This window comes from Benincasa hispida, chromosome 1 (assembly GCF_027475165.1).
Source record: "Benincasa hispida cultivar pf3 chromosome 1, pf3_genome.v1.1, whole genome shotgun sequence".
NCBI lineage: Eukaryota > Viridiplantae > Streptophyta > Magnoliopsida > Cucurbitales > Cucurbitaceae > Benincasa > Benincasa hispida.
This window is the reverse complement of record NC_143478.1, coordinates 71678280-71700462: the sequence shown is the minus strand read 5'-3', so window position 1 is coordinate 71700462 and position 22183 is coordinate 71678280. Positions and strand designations below refer to the sequence as shown.

Here is a 22183-nt window from a genome sequence, read left to right as displayed (position 1 = left end):
TGTAATGAATAGACCATCGACAGGATAAGAGAAACTGGGTCGTTTAGACTCAATTCAATTTAGTTTTCTACCAGAAAATTAAAAAATAATATTTTTGATCAAGCAACAGCAATGTTAGAGGTGGGAGCAAGCCTAGTGATAATAAACAAAGTATTAAATTTTTTGTTGACATGTCAATTATTTCCACATTTTCAATAGTTTAACATCAAAGTTAATATTTACATTATATTGTAAACAAATCCATGAAACATAAAAACATGGCAGAAAACGTCTTTCTGGTCCCTAAGTTTTGGGTATAGTTTATATTCAGTCCATAGGTTTCAAAATGTTACACTTTTAGTCATTAAATTTTGAGTTTGATTTCAATTTCGTCCCTATGTTTTAAAATGTTACAAATTTACTATCGAGGTCTAAATTTTGTTTTAGCTTAATCTCTAGATTTTTGAGATGTACACTTTTAACTTCAAATTTTCACTAAACACTCATTTTCAGCCTTTAGTGTTAATGTCTATTGATTGATTTAAATATATAAAAATAATTATAGTTAATTAAATTTCATTATTCTTTCATCACTGTCAAAATTAACTTTAAAATTCCACTTTTATAATTATTTTAAATTAATTAACAAACATTAATGTAAAAAACTTAAGTGAGTATTTAATGAAAAATCAAAATTAAAAGTGTAAATCTTGAAACCTAGGGATTAAATTGAAATAAAACTCAAGTTTAAAATTATAATATTTTAAAATTTAAAGATGAAATTGAAATCAAACTCATAACTTAAAGACTAAAAGTGCAACATCTTGCAGCTTAATGATCGAAAGGTAATTAAACTCAAAACCTACGGACGTAAAATGTATTTTTTTTTTCTAAAAAAAGCAATAACGCGTTATTAACATGGCTAAAAATTATACAATAAACAATTAAAACGTTAACTTGTTTAAGAAAATTAAAAAGGTTAAATTACAAATTTGATCTTTGTAGTTTGAAAAAAGTTAGAATTTGGTCCATATGATTTTAAAAGTTATAATTTAATTTTCATAAGTTGACAAAACTTCACAATGAATTTTGGTAAAACCCTCATAAATAGTCCCTTATTGAATCACATGACTAAAGATGTGTTTGATTTTAACTTTTCAAATGTTTAATTTTGAAAAATGCTTTATTCAATAACCACTTAAATTAGTTTTTCGATTTCAAAGTGTATTTTTAAGAGTTTTTATCAAAAGAGTTTAAATAAAAATGATTTTTTTTCCTGTTAAAAACATTTTTTTCTCTAGTTACCTAAGTTATAATTATAAATTATTAGAAATAAATTCAAACTTTCACTAAACTATAGTGAATGAAATTTACAATTTATCCCAATTAATATTAGGGGTACTCAAATGACCCGACAACCCAGATAATTCGGATTATCCAGCTCAAAAAGTAAGGATTGGGTTGGGTTATTTTTGTTATTGGATCGGGTTGGGTTAGATTGCAGGTTGGCTAAAAAAATTAGGTTGACTTAATCCAACATATATCTATATCTATATATATATTCTTTGTATAAAGTTTGATTACTTTGCATTGATTACTTTGTAATTTTTTAATATTTTCTTTAAAATTGTTATGATATTTGTTTTTGTTTACAATTTGTAAGAAATACCATAGAGATTTGATAATATGTTGTAGATAATTTACATATTTTCAATCAAGAAGAAAAAAATAAGTTACAACCTAACAACCTAACTCGAAATTTAAGGGTTAGGTTATAATTTTCAAATTGATCCAAAAAAACACCCTCAACCCAACCTAGGTACACCTCTAATTAAAATGTTTCTTGCTCTACATAGTATTGAAAAAAAGGATAATTACAAATATATCAATCGGATCCAAAGTATTTACAAATATAGAATAATGCTAAAAGATTATAAATATAATAAAATTTAGATAGTCTATCATTAATAGACTATATTGTCGATAGGATTGATAGACCACAACATTGGTACCGGTCTATCAGCCATAAAGGGGCTATATTTGCAATTTTCCGTTATAATTAAAAAAAGAAAAAAGAAAGTGGCGGGGAAAGTCAGGCCCAGCCCAAAACCGAAGATGCAATGGAGTGATTAGTCAAAGCCATCTCTGCCCTGTCCCTGTGCTCCACCCTCGATCTTCCCTGCGCATTTCATCACTGTCCCTGCCTCCTCGCAGCCGCCTCTTCATCCAAATCCATTGTAAGCTTTCTTATAAGCTCTTTTTCTCACTTCAATTTCACACTCCCTCTTTTCTTTTGTTATCAAGAATGTTAGAGTTTCTTTCTTGCTTGACTCTTCAAGGGCTCCTCCTTATCTTCATTTCAATTTTCTCTATCTGAACCATTACAAATTCATATCCTGTTTATGACTTTTCGTATATGTTTCTGGGAAGGATATGAAATCTGAGTACAATTCTCACTTTATATATATATATAGAAATCCTTGATGGGGTAGGTCTGTATGGCTTGATTACTTGTGTTTCCTTGTTTATCTCGTGTCATTTGTAGGAAATTTTGGCAATTGAATTCATCCCAATTCAAATTTCATCGGGTTGACTTGGATTCCTTCTTCTGTTCTGCTTATTCTCTCAATGCCTACTTATTCATTAGTTTGTTTAATTGGTTTCTTTTACGGCGACTCTCGTGCAGGAGTTAAGAAACTGAAAACCATGGCTGGTCCTAAGCCTGGTAGCTCTGCTACTAATCCAAAAGCTGGTAAATATTGTTCCTTTACTACAGTAATTGTTTGTGTAATCGTTTCCTATTCCCCTGTTTGGTTTGTGTTTACTGATTCTTTGTTGTTTATTGGGCAGGTGGCAAAAAGAAGGAGGTGAAGAAAGAGACTGGTTTAGGTCTAACTAATAAGAAGGACGATAACTTTGGAGAGTGGTATTCTGAGGTGCTGTTTCTTGCAGGATTTTTGTTTTCTTCACTGTAGAATGACATTTTGTGTTTGGTAAAGTTCGTATGAGTTTGACAATGTTGTTTGATAGCCGTTGTAGTGAAGGTAGATTGTGTAGTTTCACTGCAAGGCTGTCAAAGTACATGTCTCAATCCATGTGTAAAATTAATAGTATGTGTTGAGTTTTCTCCTTCTCATTACATTTGAATTTGACAAGGCTTGAACCATTTTCCTTTAACATTGGAGAGAAATGTATATTTTCGTTTGTAAGGTTTATTGATTTTTAGAACTTCTATGCTGCTTTGTAAAATGTCATTGATCAATGAAATAATTTATTTTTTGAGATAAACAATAAGGAAAAAAAGATTTTAAGATGTTAGATGAAGCTCCCTAGTAATGTTATGAACGGGTTCTTTTCGATGACTTGAATAGTTCTTCTTCTAGTTTGTCTAGGTGGTTGTCAGTGGAGAAATGATTGAGTATTATGATATCTCTGGCTGCTATATACTAAGGCCGTGGGCGATATCTATCTGGGAGACTATGCAAGTAAGGATGCTACTCTTTATATTGTCAATTTTACTCTGTTCTTGTTTTGAAGTTCGAAGATTTAATTTGTCATCGGTGCAGGTATTTTTTGATGCAGAAATTAAGAAAATGAAAATCAAGAACTGCTATTTTCCACTTTTTGTATCTCCTGGCGTCTTACAAAGAGAGAAAGATCATATAGAAGGTTTTGCTCCTGAGGTGATGTTTTATTATTCGTATATGCAACAATAGCGAAACTTCTCCATTTGAATTTGAAATGCTTATTATCTTTGTTTGTTTTAATTATTTTTTTTGTTCATTATTTATTTATGAGAAATGGGTATCTCATTTATATGATGAAGTTTGAAATGCTTACTATCTTTGCCGTGGGCGCAATACCAGTTAAGTGATGGTATAGTTGTCATGGTCATTGGCATATGAATATTGTCTCAATCTTCATTATGTTTTGATTATGCTGAGTGCCTCTCAGTGTTTGGTTCTATGTCCTCGGTTTGTTCTCATTCCTTATGTTCTCTTCATTCATTTTAAATTTTTATGTTGTTAAAGGTGCCACTGTGGTTTAGTGCTGATAATTTGGTACTTGGCATTTATTTGAAGGTTGCTTGGGTGACAAAATCTGGGGAGTCTGACTTGGAAGTGCCCATTGCAATTCGCCCTACAAGTGAGACTGTTATGTATCCATACTATTCTAAGTGGATCAGGGGCCACCGTGACTTGCCTTTGAAACTTAACCAGTGGTGCAATGTTGTGAGATGGGAGTTCAGCCATCCCACACCATTTATTAGGCAATTACTCATGCTCGTGCTTTATTTTTTTGTTCCTTTTCAGTCCATTATGTTGATGGACTACGTTGGACCTGTTAACAGTTAGATGTTTAATAATGTGTTCAATGTTCTTAATTAAATGTGTCTTATTTGCATAAGTCAGAATAATCTTCTTGAACTCATAAGAAATGTTTATGCACTTCATTTTTTCAAAATTATTTTAAACCATTTAGAGAAAACACTGATTTTTATTAACTACTGACTGCAGGAGTCGTGAGTTCCTTTGGCAGGAAGGGCATACTGCTTTTGCTACTAAGGATGAAGCAGATACAGAGGTATCAAACAGTATTAATTTTCTTTTTTAATCCTGAGCAAATTTGGGGATTCAAACATGTAAAACTCGCTTTGGTTGGAAGCCAAAAGAATGAGTGTGGTCTAACTTGGCAGCGCCAAGTTCTTCAAGTGATCATCCTGGGGTGCTTTGAACCCGAGGATGGGTTTTCTTCAGTTGGACAGTATTATGGTGCTATTTAGCTATCATTTTTCTCATGAAATTTAGATTTTATATATTAGATACCTTTTAACAGTCAAAACTGGTTTTTCTTTCTTTCTTTCTTTTTTTTGTTTTTGTTTTTGTTTTTACAGATTGGAGTTTGTTAGTGAATTCTAATTTTATTTTATTTTAATAAGAAACATCTTGAGCTCATATTTTGTGCAATGCATTATGTTTTATCAATTGATTTTGTGTACAATGAACCATGTTCCATTGTGCATGGATCAACTAATGGATAATAGCTGTTATGCTTCTGATTTCTTTCTGTGTTTCCTCATTTTTCTTTAGGTAGAAAACAAAGTTATGTGAATAATTGAAAGAATATAAAGGGAAGAGGGAAGGTTAAATATCCATCTTATTCTTAACGTATCCAGGGGAGATAACACCCTTCAATTTAACCCTGAAATCATGCAGTTTTTGGGTAACTGTGGTCATTATTTAAAGGTTACGTTTTTTGTTTTGTTTTTTTTTTCTCCAGGTTCTTGAGATATTGGAACTGTATAGATGCATATATGAAGAATACCTGGCGATTCCTGTTATCAAGGGCAAGAAGAGTGAGATGGAGAAGTTTGCTGGTGGCCTTTACACCACAAGTGTTGAGGTATAAGTTGACTAAATGTTGCGACTATTTTCAGCATGGTGAATCAGTATCCGCTACTGGTTTATGTTGTATAAACCATTCCGTCTTGTGTGATATGCAGGCATTTATCCCAAACACTGGTCGTGGAATTCAGGGTGCGACTTCACATTGTTTGGGTCAAAATTTTGCAAAAATGTTTGAAATCAACTTTGAAAATGAAAAGGGGGAGAAAGCTATGGTCTGGCAAAATTCTTGGGCCTATAGTACTAGGACGGTAATATTTGATACGTGCATTTGCCTAGCCCTTAGGTACCTTGTCAGAGTGAATATCTGTGTCTGTTAATCTAGCCTTTCCAAATTGTATGCAGATTGGTGTGATGGTTATGGTTCATGGAGATGACAAAGGATTGGTGCTGCCTCCTAAAGTTGCGTCAGTTCAAGTTATTATAGTTCCTGTACCTTACAAAGATGCAGACACTCAAGGAATTTTTGATGCTTGTTCTGCCACTTTGGATACATTGTCCGAAGCAGGAATTCGTGCAGAGGTAGACTCTAGGGATAATTACTCTCCTGGATGGAAGTACTCTCACTGGGAAATGAAAGGTGTTCCACTCAGGATTGAAATAGGGCCCAAGGACTTGGCAAACAATCAGGTTACTTATTTTTATCTGTTGATGTTTTCCCTCACCATTGAAATAGTATTTCCTCCTCACTAACAAGCTATAACTGTTAATAACTTGGATTTTGTTGATACAAAATGCTAATATATAGTTCTACTTATTTTTAGGTGCGTGCTGTTCGCCGTGATAATTCGGGAAAAAAGGACATACCTAGGGATTCACTGGTTGAACAAGTGAAAGAATTGCTAGAGAGTATTCAACAAAGCCTGTTTGATGCGGCAAAAGAAAAACGAGATAAGTGCATTCAAGTTATTAATACATGGGAGGAGTTTACTGAAGCCCTCGGTCAGAAGAAAATGATATTAGCTCCATGGTGTGATGAAGAGGTATAGCTTCGATGTCTCTTGTCACTATGTTGATTCTACTCGTGTTGTTTATAATTGACTGGCTACGTTTTGGTTCTGACTTATCATGAGGCAACCATAATTTTGTTTGATTAGTTGAAGGGATTTTTATGGTTATTGTTTTCCAGTACTCAATATGCTTTCATATGCTGGAATCTATTTGCAGAATCACCAGTAAAATCCTGGTTTGATGTTGAATTTGTTTTTTGTGGATCTTGTTTCCGTAGCAGGAAGAGTTTGTTGCTCCTTTTGGCTGCTGCATCTTTAGAATAATATTCCATTATTTTGAACTCTATTGATCACTGGCTTGAGTAAATACATTTTCAAGTATTTAGTTTATACTGAAGTTTGTATTAGTATGTTGAGTAAATTGGGAGAAGTGTTCTGAAATATATTTGTTCTAGCTAGCCAACCTTTTTATCATTTACTGGTGTACTTTTTTCTCTAAAAAGTGGTTTCATTGTTATGCTCCTCCAGGAGGTTGAGAAGGATGTGAAAACAAGGACCAAGGGTGAGATGGGAGCAGCTAAAACCTTATGTTCCCCGTTCGAACAGCCCGCACTTCCAGAAGGTACTAAACTTCAGTCCAAATCTGTAGTTTGTTTTATTTTCGATAATAGGAATTTATATCATCTTGGGAAATTTGTTAGCAACTTTGTTTGGTTTTCTTGAATTTACTATGATGTTTGTGCTCAGGTACCAAATGTTTTGCATCTGGGAAACCTGCAAAAAAATGGAGCTATTGGGGTCGAAGCTACTAAGCTATTAGCTTGTGTTTATCTCCTACGTCGCGCCAGGATATGTGTCGAGAAATCAGCATTTAAGAGTTATTGAATAGAGGGCATTCGGTTCAGTTAATTCTGAGTTCATCAGTACTTCTAAGGCACTCCTATACGATGAAGAAAAAAAGCATTCACTTAACTAAAGAACACTTCACTTTGTTTTGCATGCTTGGATTTATTCTTTTTGAAAATTTCTGGGTTTTGCCTTTATATCTTTTTTTTTGGGGAGCAAATTACTCTTTTTTCGTATATTTCACTGAAATCATTTAATGACGGATTGTTGCTGTAATGATAAATGATAATTAAGGGGAAGAGTAGCCATATTGGATATATCCAGTTTGTATTTGAGTTAAGCAGCAGGCCTCGTTGAAACAGTTAGATAATCAAAGCACCTAGTCTTCTGTTCCATACTATTATGTTAAGTGAAAAAGTCACCCTTATAGCTCTTCTATGTTCTATGAGAGTCTTCTATAGATATAGTTTGTCTAGTATTCTAATCTTTATAGATTCATTTCATTACGTCCCTCCCCGGGCAACAGTGAGATTCAAACTATTGTTATAGATATTTAGATTCTTGGAGGTAAGGCATGTTCTGTTTGAATGGATGGTTAGAGTTTGTTGGCTGAATAATTCAACCAAAGCAAAGCATTTTATGAGAATCAATTGGATTAATTTGACTAGCTGAGTTTTGTTAAATGAATGAAAATATAATTTTCATTTCGTGTCGTGTCAACATGAGCATAGTTCAATTGGTTCAATTGGTTATATCTATTATGAATGACAAATTTTGAACAATTTTTAAGTATTGTTTAATAACTATATGAGTTTGACAACAAAGAAAAGATAGTTTAATTCATTAAATTATAAAGTTCATGGATAAAGTTATTGTACTAAGACCTCCATGTGAGAAGCATTGTTATTTGAATATTAACTTGTACATAAAGAATCATTCCACTCCCTTAAATAAGTTGAGGTGCTCAAGAAAATTAGATGAAGTGAGCAGTGATGGCATAATATATATTTTAAATTATCCAACTCCTCTCGTATCTAAGAGGGTTCACTTGAACCTTGGATGAAGATTAGAGATTTGAAGTCTCATCTACTCGTGCGTTGAACTTAGAAAAAACCTAGTGTTATTAGAAGTTGCAATTTTTCATACCACACAAGTCTAACTTACCATGGTTTGCCACTTTCCACTTTCCTATTGCATTCCAATATTCTATGTTGGGAATCAATACTATAGCTTAAACCCAATTTAAGCAGAAGTTAACTAGTTAATCTTCGATCGAGAGGTCAAAATTTCAAATCTCGCAAAAATTAGAGAGTAGGAGTGATTTTTACGAAGAATTTGAGGATCAAGTTCTCTGTGAAATTTATTCATTTTTTTTGGAAAAAAAGATCTCAAAGAAATCTAATGTTTTCGTTTTCAAAAAACTATATGATTAAATGGATAATTTTCAACCTAATTCTCATTTCAAGGGAAAAAAATCTGGAATGTCCTAATACAGACAATAATATCTCATACATGAAAACATAATTAAAACAATTTCAACTATAATTTCGAAAAATTTAAATTTCAATATTACAAAATATTCTTCAATTTAAATATTACTAAACACGTTTTTACTTCCATTTAGAAAACAAAAATGAGAAAACAATTAAAGAAAAACAAGTAACAGAAAACTAGAAAATGTTGCCAAAGAGATCTTTTGTTTCCTTTTCATAGATACGTTTTAATATAGGATGACAAAATCCACGTCATTGTCAGGTCAGACAATTTTCCAGATGTCAAGCAGCATGCCACGTGGATAAATAATTTATACACTAAAATGCTCCTCAAAGAAGTCATTATCCATCTCTACAATGTGAGTTAAAATTTGGGTGATAATAGGACTAACAAAAAAAAAAAAAAAAAACCGTACCTAAGATTAGATATGATATATGATAAGTTAGTGAAGTTGTGATAATTTAAATCCAGCCTTCATTCAAACCTTCTGATTCTTCTTCCTCTTCAACTTCTCTAATGCTCTTTACTACTTCTGCAACTTTGTTTGATATACATTCTGTGTGCATTTCCAGCTCCTTCAAAATTGTTTTCAATTGTTCTTCATATGCAGCACATTTTCTCTTATATTTCTGCCTCTCATTGTACAACTCAATAGATAATTCTTGAATCCGCTTATCCTTTTCATCCTGCAAAATAATGAGCACACGCCCGACGCCAACTAATCAATTTTATGAGTATTTGAAAGATGATAAAAGCTAAAGGCTTCAAGAGAGTTGTTTCATAAATGCTTTCAAATAAAAATTCCAGATATGGAGAAAATGAAGCATCATAGCCACTCAAACTGAAAAGATGGAATGCTAATCCTTACCAATTTAGTCAAAAGGTAAAACATTAAACTCTTTTGATTGCGTTTCAGATGACCATACTGACATGGAAACACAAAATAAAAATCCATTTTGGGGTTTTGGACAAAGCAAGCACAACTCAATTGGCATATGGATGTGTTATTGACTGAACTATCTATAGTTCAAATCCCCTTACCCTTATTGTACTAAAAAAAAAGATAAGGGGTTTTGGGTGGACAATTAGATGAATGCATAATGTACATGGTCAAAGCTATGGCAAAAAGAGGGTAATGAATTAGAGATGGCTTCCTTTTGAAACAAAATATTTCAGAAGATATAAGATCAATGATAAAATGTTATTGACGGACCCTAAAGTCGATATTTCTGATTACAATAACCAGCGGATGATGGCAGTATTATAGAATAACCAACATAAAGTTGATTATTAAACTAACTCTACCACTTATAGGGAAAAAAACACAAACTAGAATTTCAATTATTCGTTCTACATCATGCAGTTGTAGTAGCCTTTACCATAACTGAATTTCAAAGAAAAAATCCAATTCAAGGTATCCCATCATCAAGCATGTTGGAAAAAATGAGTAAGAACCAAAAGGTAAACGCAATGCCTTTTCTTTCTACACGAAAGACGATTATCAACCAAAATTTTGATTCTAGAGTTTGATGATTGAATAGCTTTCTAATGCAAACTAACAAAGCAAGCTTGATAACCAACGGGATAGAAAACAGAACCAATACACACTGAATTATAACAAGCGAGGAAATTGTCAATAGAAATGCCTATGGGGAGTATATTAGTTATGTAAAACAAACAAGTCTAAAAACATACCTCATTGAGCAAGTTTTTTCCAGATCCTCGCCATGGGACTTTACTAGGACTCAGTAACAGATGATTGTGATCTTTAACAAATTTAGTGACAGCCCACTTCCCTCCATCCCTTAAAGCTAATCTCATCATTGCTTGACATCCCTCTCGTGTAATTGGTGGTGCTGGAAGTATCCTGTCTTTTCGGCATACATACTTTTTAGCACGAAATCCTTCTTTTGAGCAGACAAAATCCTGACCAATCACCTGATTGTTTACACGGGAACGACGATTATGATGTATTCGTACGGTGAATCCAACACGCCTACCATAATTAACATAGAATTCTCTAGCTTCGTCTCTAGAACTGAACTCCATACCTATGTATGGTCCTACTCCATCCATAGGTAAATCTACAACAGATTGTTCTGCTACCTTATCATCATCACGCAAGCAAAAGTCCAAGTCATTACGAATATCATCTATACTCCCACCCTTCTCACAGATTTCAGTCTGAATATCGATGTCACTTTCATCTGAATCAAATGTGTGACTGGATTGGCAGTCCATTACTTTCCTACAGAAGCATATAAGTCAAGCTTCCACCAATGGAAACACGAGGAAGGAGAAAACGAATTATATGAATGAATTGTACACAACAGATCCGCAAATATCGAATGCCTCCGTATTCTATCTCAATAACCCATAAAAAATTACAAGAAACGAAGAAAAGATTTAAGAAACTTCCAACTTCCAAGACATTAAACTACAAACAGAAGGTTTAATCAACATTTCCCACCCCACCGCAGACGCAGATTGCCCAAGAAAAGACTGAGGAAAGGCAAAAATACAAGAGAAATGAGAATAAAGCTCAAAAAGAGACAAAACTAGATAACATGCCGTCAAATTGGGCATAGTAATGCGAGACCCGATTACGAATTAGACCCGAAAACTTACTTCTACAAGAGCGTTACGAATATGGGGACCATTATACGTTGGCAGAAAGCAAGGCATTGTGTAGACAAACAAAACAAGGAGAGAATACCAGTGAAGTCACTCACCAGGAAACACAGAAGAGGGGAAAGGAAAGAAACCCTAGAACAGAAAGCGCATGATGGAGAAATGGGTGAGGGGATGTGGAAGCTTTTTGGCCATGGAGGTGGGAGGTTGAAGGGGAAGAAGGTCGCCGGCGGAAGCGGTTGATTTCGCCGGGAAGAAGGGAACGGTGAGAGTGAATGAGTGGTTCTGTTCAGTGTCAGTTTGGGAAAATTACAAAGCGTGTGTTTCCATATTTTTTTTAAAAAAAATACTATTATTATTATTATTTTTGGGTAAAGTTTGTTTTTAATATTTAATATGTACTTAAATGTGTTGCCTCTCGATGTCCACGAAAATGTCGACATTACCAAAATGTCAAGATTTAAATTTTAGAGAAATGTCGATAAAAAATATTGATTCCGATTAAATTTTTGAAATAAATTATAAAAATAATTTAAATTAACAAATAAAATATTTATATATTTTTTTAAATACGTTAAAAGGTGTATTATTTATATTATATTCACATTAGCTATATTTTGTTGCTTATTTCTTATACCTTATGGATTATTTTTACAATATAATAAAAATGTCGATTTAACCCTCCTATGTATCGAATTCGAACCCGTAAAAAATATTGACGCATCGACAAAAATTTAATATCATATTTACAATCATTGTTTAAAATGTCTATGTTGACAAAAATATTGTTCTATTAACTTTATCAATAAAATGTCGATGTCGATAAATATTTCTAAAAAATTATAAAAATAAAATAAAATAATGCTTTATTGAACAAATTAAAATGATGATTTATCTATTTCAATTGATATCATCTAAAATTAACTTAAAATTTAGGGGAATACATTAATTTCATTTCATTAAAAAAAAAAAAAAAGAATTCCAAAGTTTATGAGTCAAATTGAATGTTTCATAAATTTTAAACTACGAAGTACATATGATCACAGAGTGAGGCGAGATTTAGTAATATAGGGTACTAAAAATACTTTAATTAGGTTAATAATTGCAATGATATAATTTTTAAGAATAATAACGAAGTCAACATTTTAAACAAATTGTAAATATAATAAAGTCTATCTATTATACGGTCTATCACTAATATACTTCTATAAACGATATGATGTATCATTAATAAACTCCTACTAGTTAGTCTATTACTATAGACTATCTAAATTTTGCTGTATCTACCATTTTTTTTATTGTACTGATTAATATTTTGGGCTTGTTTGCTATATTTGTAACTGTCTCTATTTGGAATTGAGATTAATTACAATAATAATGTAATTTTTTTTTAAAAAATCACCAAAATAGGATAGTAGCAATTTTTTTTAAAAAAATTAATGTTGTTTAAAAAACAAATTCATGATAGATGAACTATTGATAAATTTGGAGGAAATCGTGTATTGAGATGATTAATTATACAAAAATCGTGTATCCCATACACGAGTTTGATTTTTTTTCTTTTGTCCTTTTAAATATTAATGCTGCCTAGGAGAAAAAAAAATCCCATCTATTATTCTTTCTTAATTCTCTATATAGCATCTTTTAGCAATTATTGTGTTAATTTGTCCGGCAAATTAATGTATTATTCTTTCTTAATTCTCGACATAGTTGGTTCTCTCTCCACATTTATTATGTTAATTTGACCTTTTTTTTTGTTTAATTAATTATTTGTAATATATTTTCATCAATTCACCTTGAATTTTTTCTTCACTATTGTCACATATACCTATTTTTATTTGTCATATTTAATTTGAGATATATACCATTATATAGAAGTGATATTATTTTATTCATGCAATCTAACATATATACTAGAGATGTATTTCTTATTCAATCTTTTATAAATGGATACTACTACACAAAACTCTTAATGTTGTTGTTGAAAATGATGAAATTCTACTTCAAATTTTGAATTAATGCAGAGAATTGAAGAATATATATGCATAAAAGGAAATTTCAAAATTCAGACGTGAATAAATTTAGGTAAATTGAATTGCTAAAACTTGGAAATATTTTTCGAAATAGATTTGGGAGGGTTTCGTAAATTTAATGTGTCAATTTTCTTTCTTATTTGAAGTGATTTTTCAATTGTAGGTACGAAATGAGTCAAATTAGAAAATATTATTTAAAATATTTTTAATGGCTGGTGAATCACTTATCAAAAAGTAGATTTTGATTACTAATGATGAATGCAGGTTGAGTCTCGAACATCTTCGGTGCCTCGCCCTAAGAGAACTTCACTACTTTGAAAGTTGAGTTTTTCCTTTTATTTTGTTGTGCCTGGACATGAGTAAACTACTTTCTTTATTCGTATTCTATACAAAAGGAATTAGCCTAGACAGAGAACCTCATACTAAGAATTCTGAAAAAAATCTCTGATTCATTTTGATTAAGTTTCCTTCCTATTAATCTTTAAAAATTATAACATGTGGAAATCGTGTATCATGTCCACGAGTTTCGTGTCTTCAATGGCATCCAGTTGGCAACATCATTGTGTAAATCATGTAATGAGTCTAGGAGTGTACATGAGTTGGGTTGGGGGATTTTTCCAAAAATTTGGGTTGGTCAGGTTGGCAACCTGAATGACCCGAATAAGGTCCCCAACCCAACCCAACCCAACCCAACTCAACCCTTTTAAATTCGGATTGGTGGGGTTGGGTTGTCGGGTTATTTATTCTTTTTCTTTTCTTTTTTATTAACTTAAAATATTAAATTTGTGTACAACACATACTAATAATTAAAATTTCATAAAACTCAAATATTAAGTATTAAAATCCAAAATATCTATGACGAACTTCATACAAACATCATAAAAATATATATGAGTTATAATATTTATAAATTATAATATATATATATAAGAAATTTGGGTTGGGTTGGGTCAACCCGAATTTTTAAAAGTGCAACCCGAATCCAATCAAATCTGAAAAAAAATATAAAAAAATCCAACCTAACCCAACCCAACCCTTACAATTTAGGTTAGGTAGTATGAATTGTTTGAGTTGTCGGGTCATTTGAACATCCCTAAAGGGATCTATGATTTAGGCCAAAATCGTGTACGGGGTCCATGATTCATTTATTAACTTGTGGATGTGATACACGATTTAGGAAAATCATATATGGGGTAGTCCACGATTTACCTACCCTATCTTTTAGAACAATTTGACATTCACTCTGTTTTGTTCATTAGTTATTTAAATTACATTATTTTTTTAAAAAAATTAGTGGAAGTGATTTTCAAGTAGTTAAATTTACTTTTGTCATTTTCAAATTTACTTCAAAGCATAACTTTAATGATTCAAAATAAAAGATAAATCAATTTAATTTTTGATTTTATATTGTTAAGTACGAATTCCATACAATTAAAATTGAATTTGAATAATTAAAAGTATGTTTGGAAACAATTTGAAAAATGTCAAAAATGATTTTAACTATTTCAAAATTACTCTCTAACATGTTCTTAATCTTTATACTTTCAAAATTGATAACAAGTTAGTTATTCTTTGAATTTTAATTTGTACTGAATTTAGTCCCTACATGGTTTAATATTTCCAATAACATATTATCCCTATCATAAAAAATATTGTTAAGATTTAATAGGAACTCTTAAACCTAGATTGTTAAAAATAATGAAGGCTAAAATGTATTTACAAACTACACAAACTAAATTTGATTTTCAATATACTGTATATTTGCTTTTCTTTCAAGCAGAAACCAAATTTCAATATTTAGGAATACAAACAAAAATTATGATAAAATAAGTCCTAAAGTACAATCACCAAAACAGTAGATTTATTTTATTTCATTTTTTAAAACTTCTATGTTTATTGTTGATAGAGAGAGAACTTGATGTAATAAACTGTTGCCAAAAAAAGTGTCCGGCAAAGATCGAAGTGATGAAGCCATTACAATGAGTTTGAGATTTTTCACTATTCAATGTAAAGGGTGATGTACTTCAAAGACTTATTGAATCTACATCCAACCGTTATAATTAGACAATCGCATGAGAAAAGGACATGAAGGGTATTTTTATAATTTCAAAAGGTTCTATGATTTTTAAATGCTATATATGTAATTTTATAATAAGTAGGGGTATGACTATGGGCTCAAATTTCTCTATTCTCTCTGCCTTGATTTTTACAATAAAGGATGTATATTTCTGATACAACAGAGTTAGCAGCATAGAAATAGAGTTACCAATGAAGCCTGAAACTAGCAGCTTGCATAAGAGGGTGAGCAAGGTAAGCACCTATTGTCAGTGCAGTGATTGATAGATATGGCAAGCGAACGAACTCCTTGTAGTAATCATCTGGCAACTTTTGACGACCGTCCACAATGGCAGCGAATGGGACAATGCTCGTTCGCCTTTTCACGGCTTCAAAATCTGCCCCATATCGCTTGGCTAGCCTCCTGTCTCCGTTCCAAACGCCGAACAGATGATGTCCTATCAAACCAATGGAAGCTGCTACTGCAACAGAGTTCCCAATCCAGATTGTGTGAGCAAGGCACCACATCACCTGTCCAACCATCTTCAAAGAGAAACCAAGATTTGCAAGGTCAGTGTTTATGGAAAGGGAGTTTTCTGGTTGGTGGTCTTTTTATCCTCCCCTCTTGAAATATCATCTGATCTCAAAATAGATAGTGATGAAATCCATTTTGTCTTTCATCTTCTTTTGTGTTATTCTAACAGACTAAATGTGATGCAACATGATATATAGTTCAGTTTGATCCTAATTTTGGTCTCTAAACTTTCAGTTGGCTAACTTATTGTTAATCATTTAACAAGAATGACTCAACAACTATCAATGAATACTTTGACATAAAAAATCGGTCTATTAATCAAGTAGTACATAAAATGCGTCCAGCTGATCTAACAGGTCAATGAAAACTCTAGTTCATCAATGAATTCAAGCCGAAACCACTAGATTAACAATAATAAAGAAAAATAATTGGGTGTATCCTGGGCTATACATATATTTTTGTGTAGCCCACTCACGTGCTCAATCACAAGTTGACATGTGGCAAATTTGCCTTTCCTAAAAAAGATAACTTTTCTTTTTTAATATTTTTTCCCTTTCATGATTGACAGGGATGCATGGAAATGAGTGCAACTAAGTATTAATCAGCAATAAAACCCTGATACTACCCTGAGACTATAAGGAAATGAAATGAACATTCAATATAATGAAACACAAACATACCTGTGGATGCCTAGTTATTCTAATGATGCCTGTTTCCCAAAGGTGCATTTTCGGTTTATCGACTGCTGCAACCTCCAGCAGATTAAATGTGGAAGGATAGAGGAAGAAGAAGGAGACAAATGAACTGAGCCACACAAGTTGATGCAGTCCGGGAACGCTTTGGAGCTGCCACAACTGTACTCCATCGTATCGATGGTTAATGAAATACACCTGAATACAACTCCTTAGTGTAAACAAGTCAATATGCTTGTGCATTCAGAGAAATTGAATGAATAATAGGTACTGAGATAACTTCAAGCATATTGCATTTACTTCATCAAGTTCAAGAGAAAAGAAGAGGTAAGGTATCTACCACAGTGCTAACAGCCAATGGCAGAGAAACTCCAGCAAACAAAACCCGAAAAGCTCGCTCCCCAACAAGCTTCTCGCCCTGATCTCGGAGACTAGCCAAACCACTATGGACAATGGCAAAAATGAACGTGAGGAGCAACATCACAACCTGCAAAAGAAAGTTTCAAGACTTAGATTCATTTAATCAAGTGAGATTCCGAAATTCAACATCAAACCATGAGCAAAATAATCCTTATGCTACGTTCATCCTCCCCAATCATTGATAAACAAAAGACACACAAGACCTTTGTCACTGAATTTAATATCCGTGAGTTATGTATGTACTTTTTCTAACTGAGTTGGAAACATTCCAAATTTCGGACGACTTGGCTCAAGAATGCTACTAATGAATACAATTTTAGAACTCCTACATCCATCATTCATTAGAAGTTTACTAAAAGCAAGGACAAAACTAAACCTTCTAAAAGCCTTAGCAACCAAACCAACCAGTAAAAATCATCTGAGAGAAAGAAAATCTCTACTATTTTGAGGAACACTACATTTAAACTATAAAACAGCAGAATTTGAATGAACACTGCCTTCTATAAGATATTCGGATTCAGCTCCAAAATGGAAATAAAATTAAAGAAAACGAAGTGATACGAAAGTGAACCTCATGACTATCCGAAATTCCAGAAACAGCATCAACAAAGGCCTTCCCAACCCCCCCAGCAGAGTTATCAATCCAAACAACGTTCAACACGAACAGAACAACTCCCAAAATCACAGTGAAATAAACCCAGGAAGTCAATTTCTGGTCGGAAAGATCAAAAGCAGCAGCGTCCTCGCCGACAAAGCCGCCGTCGTCGGAAACAGAGGTCGACCCACCACTCTCGCTGTCTCCAATAGAAGCCTCGGCGGCAAATCGAGGACGTCGGGAAATAGGTGTGGAGTTGAATGAGAAGGGAAGTTGCAGAGGGCAATTGGGGGTCGAAATTGAAAAGGGTCGGAGGGTAGTTGCATCAGGGCGGCGATGGCGACGGGAGGAGAGAAATGGAGGGGAAAAAGGGGGAGTGGCGGAGGCAACCGCCATTGGAGCACTGGATAGTGAGGTGGTTGTGAGTGGAAAGTAAGAGGAGAAGGCAATGAAGATCGAGGAGGTTGAGCAATGGAAAATGGAAGAGAATCTGAGGTAATTGGTGCGCTTCAAAGGAGGTTTTGGATTTTATGGAATTATGTATATGCAGCTTGCAGGCCTATTCAACAACTAAGTAAAAGTCAACTTTTTCATGTAGTTGATTATTTTAGACATCTAGTACAAGATTAACATCAAAATTTTACTAATTTTTTAAATATTATATAATTGATTCATATCATAAAATGCATCAATTTAAATTTCTATTTGGGCACTCTTACTATGAAAAAATGGATTTGTGCATGATCATGAGTTTTCCTCAAATTTTAGTCATGTTTTATTAAACTAAGTTTTCTGGAAGGTAATTATGCTTAAACATTGTTATTTGCTGATTTGAAGCTAATTAGTTGAATTTTGGCAGATTTTAAGGTTGTTTCTCCAAAATTTACATTTGATGTGCCCACAGCAGAAGTTAGGGGTGAGCATAAAAGCATAAAAAATCGATTTGACCAATCGAAACCGACCGAATTGAAGTCGATTGGTCGGTTTTCAGTTTTCATATAAAAATTTTGGAAACCCAACCGATATATGTAAAGATTATTTTTTTCTTCTAAAAAATAAGTATAAAAGTAAGCCCGCTACCACCAACCAAGCCCAAGCTTATTGCCTTAGTATTGATTTACTATTTTCTTTTTATGTTGCCTAAATTCCAAGCCTACTACATGATTGATTTAATTTTTTCATAAAAAATGATTGATTTAAATTTTAAAAAGTTGCAAATTATGTTAACCTAACAATAACACTTCATCAATGGACAAAAACCGAACGTTGGCTGGTTTTCACGCACTTTTTTGGTCAATTTTTAGTGTTGGTTTTCTCCAAAAAATGACACTGATCGATCGATGCACACCCCTAGCAGAAGTGATGCGCTCGCAACAATTAGCCCTAAAATTTCAGAAATCGAACAAGTCAAAGGCAGTACCGGTTCTCATTTTTTTGTTTTGATTTCACCTGAAAATTGCTCAAAGCTTGACATCCAGCCTTCCCCATCTATTTTTATGCCTATAAAAAGGTTGGAAACCCTTCCCCTCAAGGATGCAAATCACCATAGCCCCCCCTCCCCCCATCTTCTTCGGTTCCTTCGGTTCTACCATCTTTTACAGTAGTCCTTCGGTTCCTTCTCAGTATTTCAAGTTAGTAGCCTTAAGAATGAAAGTTCCTCTACTAGTGGTTCTAGAATATATCTTCCCACGAAAGTGTATTTTGCGAAATGATTTCACCTTGAAAAAGGAAAAATCATCCTAGGGAAAGACTTGAAGTTTGAGAACCTTCCCAAGTTCTTTAAAGTTGTTATTTTCTAGCTTTGTTTTCCATTTAGATTTTGTAATTATTTTATTTTTCTATCTTTTCATCAATCAAACTACATTGTAGCAATGATTATTGATTTAATAAAAATGTTATTATGTCATCTATCAGGAGCTAAATTCTTTAAAGAGTTCAATAATGTAGATGCCATAGGGTCTTTATGACTCGAGTAATATTGCACTTCATACCAACTTGATTTATGCATTCTCTTTGTTGAAATTAAAGTTAATATTGGTAAATTAAATTGGTCACTTAATTCAACAATCTAGTGGAGCTTTAATGCTGAGAAGACTAGAGTATAAACAAATCTCACAAAGGGATATGGGACCAAGAGCATAGGAATAGGAGGGTCATGTCACCTTAGGAATGAGGGACACCATAGGGTAAAGAAATTGAACTTAAATTAATCTAGGGTTCAGCTACCCATGGGAACATTCGGTAGTAGCTTCTTATAACTCCTAAAGGGATTGGACACCAGATCAAATAGACATAGATTTCTGCTCATGCATATTTCACTGTCTTAGTGTAATGCGGCCGCATCACTTTTAACACAGAATCTGAAAGGTTGAAGCATTGTTAGCCCTATTCGTACCATTGTTTACTGTTTCTAAATTCAATTCCTACTCATTTACATCACACTTCATTTTGGTTACCTTCGGTTGCATTAGAATTACAGTCTTGTTCAAATTAAAACTACTGCTAGTCCTGTGGGTTCGATCTTAGAATATTTTGAGATTATAACTTCTTCGACAGTGTATGCTTGCATTTAGACCTTGCTTATCTGAAATATTTTACCTTTTATATATTTGGTCGATCAAGTTTTTGGCGCCATTTTCAGAGACTAGCAGAATTTTTATTTCATTATTGACTGTGAATGATCAATGTGGCCGCATTGACTTTATTTAAGGAAAATCTAACTCCTTTTCGTTGCTGTTTGTTTTGCAAGGAATAGCTAGTGCATGAAAAGTAGGCCTTGCCTTTTTCAACCAAATCTTGAAATATAAAGGTGTAGGGGGATCGAATCCCGCAACGAAAGCGTTTTGTTAAAACGCCTTGCATCCCGCAATCTGATTTTTACATAAACATAATCATTGAATTAAAACAAAATTTAAACATGTAAATTAGCATGCATTATGGAAAAGAATAGAACGATTCTTACCTTTTTAGATTCCCAAGTTCCACGAACAATCCTCTTCTAGTTTCAACGAACGAATCTCCAACGATCTTGATCACGAACAATTTCTCGAACAATCTCGAACACTACCACGAGTGTAACCTCGTTATTCTCTGGGATTCCAATAGAGGGATATGTGGTATCCAACTATTGGGAGAAGAAGAGAAGAAGAGAGTTTTGGAGAATAGAGAGGATTTTCTTTATGGATTAGGGAAAATTTTTTGCTCAATAACACTATGATGTTGTGTATTGTGTTCTGTATCTCAGTGTATTCCCAAAGGGCCATAAGAAGGTCTTTATATAGAGAAGAACTAAGCCCTTTTCCTAATATTTTCCTTTTATATAATTAAATACTAAATGATCTCAGTGTATTCCCAAAGGGCCATAAGAAGGTCTTTATATAGAGAAGAACTAAGCCCTTTTCCTAATATTTTCCTTTTATATAATTAAATACTAAATGACATTTATTTAATTAATTAGCCCAATTAAATAACACTTATTTAATTTTAATTTGTAAAATAATTAAATAATTATTGATACATTAAACCCAATTTAATGTATATATTTAATTATCATATACATCCCATGTATATGTGTAAAACTTCTTTATTAATTAATTCTTCGTGAATCTAATTCATTTGAATTAATTAATAAAAATCTTATTCAAATATTACTTTCCAATTTAATTATAGATCATATCTGTAATTAAATTATATATTAATCACATTAATATATACTATCCTCAAATTAATTTGAAAAATTCAAATTATCCCTCTTAAGTATCCTCTAGAGAGCTAACAAGGGGACTTGATGGACCTGTAAATCAGAAGCTCCAACGATATGAGATTAATTGACTAACTCATTAACCAAATTAATCAATATTTGTTAACTGTGGGTACACTCAACTAAAGACCTATAACTGCACTATTCTAACTACAGTTATATTTCTGTGTCCACGGATATAGATCAATACCAGCAAATTAGTCATTCATGAGTTTTCGTAACTCCAACTGGGTCAAATTACCATTTTACCCTTGGGTTACCTCTGACCCCTTAAATATCAGTGCTTCTCTAACGAACAACCTGTTTATGGTCCAACCAATAAACAAAAATCCCTCTCAGGCCAACGAGAGGGTAGGACCCTTTGTTCAAGTCCTGGAGACACCACTTAAGGGAACACTCATCTACTTATCCTTAAGGCGGGAAGGAGTGACTTTCATCTTGTATTATTATGTTCATAACTTCTCACTCGGTTTTGTCTCCAAAATGGTAGGCTTATTGGATCGACGATCTAGCCACTCTCATCCATATAAATCAGTTCATAATATACCCAGGATTAAGACTAAGTCGCCTAGGTTATCCTAATGAATAAAGAACCTAACTAGTCAACGGTGTTACATCTAGTGGTTACTATTTCGCGATCCATTCTTATGCAAACTCATTGTATAAGATACCCCCACTCGCGTGTCACCTACACTAATGCGTTGGATCATTACATTTGTATCAAATACAAAGTAGGCCTTATCCATAATGTTACTAGGATAAGGTACCCAACCTTATCCCTATACTAT

The 22183-nt window shown here is 33.0% G+C and overlaps 3 protein-coding genes across 7 annotated transcripts; 1 reads left to right on the top strand and 2 right to left on the bottom strand.

Moving 5' to 3' along the window:
- Positions 1-2049: 2049 nt before the first annotated feature.
- On the top strand, positions 2050-7520 carry LOC120092852 (proline--tRNA ligase, cytoplasmic-like). 4 transcript variants are annotated; one of them, XM_090318284.1, is made up of 14 exons: positions 2141-2216; positions 2525-2567; positions 2666-2731; positions 2830-2915; positions 3372-3464; positions 3546-3662; positions 4062-4249; positions 4497-4563; positions 5260-5382; positions 5483-5635; positions 5730-6014; positions 6149-6367; positions 6863-6956; positions 7082-7520. In XM_090318284.1, exons 3-14 carry the CDS (start codon positions 2686-2688, stop codon positions 7144-7146), a joined length of 1536 nt encoding a protein of 511 aa, XP_090174410.1. In that variant the 5' UTR covers positions 2141-2216; positions 2525-2567; positions 2666-2685; the 3' UTR covers positions 7147-7520. The 4 variants fall into 4 exon arrangements, with proteins under 4 accessions (XP_038907011.1, XP_090174410.1, XP_038907020.1 ...); XM_039051083.2 differs by lacking the exon at positions 2525-2567 and having other exon boundaries at positions 2050-2216; XM_039051092.2 differs by lacking the exon at positions 2525-2567 and having other exon boundaries at positions 2198-2467.
- Positions 7521-8972: 1452 nt separating this feature from the next.
- LOC120088768 (Far-red impaired responsive (FAR1) family protein) lies at positions 8973-11635 on the bottom strand. Of its 2 annotated transcripts, XM_039046207.2 has the most exons (3): positions 11407-11635; positions 10370-10922; positions 8973-9360 (listed from the first exon to the last, which is right to left on the bottom strand). In XM_039046207.2, the coding sequence occupies exons 2-3, from the start codon at positions 10913-10915 to the stop codon at positions 9136-9138; spliced, it is 771 nt and encodes a 256-aa protein (XP_038902135.1). In that variant the 5' UTR covers positions 10916-10922; positions 11407-11635; the 3' UTR covers positions 8973-9135. The 2 variants fall into 2 exon arrangements, with proteins under 2 accessions (XP_038902135.1, XP_038902142.1); XM_039046214.2 differs by lacking the exon at positions 11407-11635 and having other exon boundaries at positions 10370-11055.
- A 3776-nt stretch (positions 11636-15411) lies between these two features.
- Positions 15412-18196, bottom strand: Z-ISO (15-cis-zeta-carotene isomerase). Its single transcript, XM_039026618.2, has 4 exons — positions 17612-18196; positions 16961-17107; positions 16609-16818; positions 15412-15936 (listed from the first exon to the last, which is right to left on the bottom strand). The coding sequence occupies exons 1-4, from the start codon at positions 18029-18031 to the stop codon at positions 15601-15603; spliced, it is 1113 nt and encodes a 370-aa protein (XP_038882546.1). The 5' UTR covers positions 18032-18196; the 3' UTR covers positions 15412-15600.
- Between the last annotated feature and the right edge of the window lie 3987 nt (positions 18197-22183).

Coding starts and splice junctions, on each gene's coding strand:
- Z-ISO (XM_039026618.2), bottom strand. CDS start 18,031: ATGGCGGTTGCCTCCGCCACTCCCCCTTTTTCCCCTCCATTTCTCTCC. Junction 16,819..16,960: donor CATTGGCTGTTAGCACTGTG/GTAGATACCTTA, acceptor AGTTGTATTCAG/GTGTATTTCATTAACCATCG. Junction 15,937..16,608: donor GAATAACTAGGCATCCACAG/GTATGTTTGTGT, acceptor TTCTCTTTGAAG/ATGGTTGGACAGGTGATGTG.
- LOC120088768 (XM_039046207.2), bottom strand. CDS start 10,915: ATGGACTGCCAATCCAGTCACACATTTGATTCAGATGAAAGTGACATC. Junction 9,361..10,369: donor GAAAAAACTTGCTCAATGAG/GTATGTTTTTAG, acceptor ATTATTTTGCAG/GATGAAAAGGATAAGCGGAT.
- LOC120092852 (XM_039051083.2), top strand. CDS start 2,686: ATGGCTGGTCCTAAGCCTGGTAGCTCTGCTACTAATCCAAAAGCTG. Junction 3,465..3,545: donor CTATCTGGGAGACTATGCAA/GTAAGGATGCTA, acceptor TCATCGGTGCAG/GTATTTTTTGATGCAGAAAT. Junction 6,957..7,081: donor ACAGCCCGCACTTCCAGAAG/GTACTAAACTTC, acceptor GTTTGTGCTCAG/GTACCAAATGTTTTGCATCT.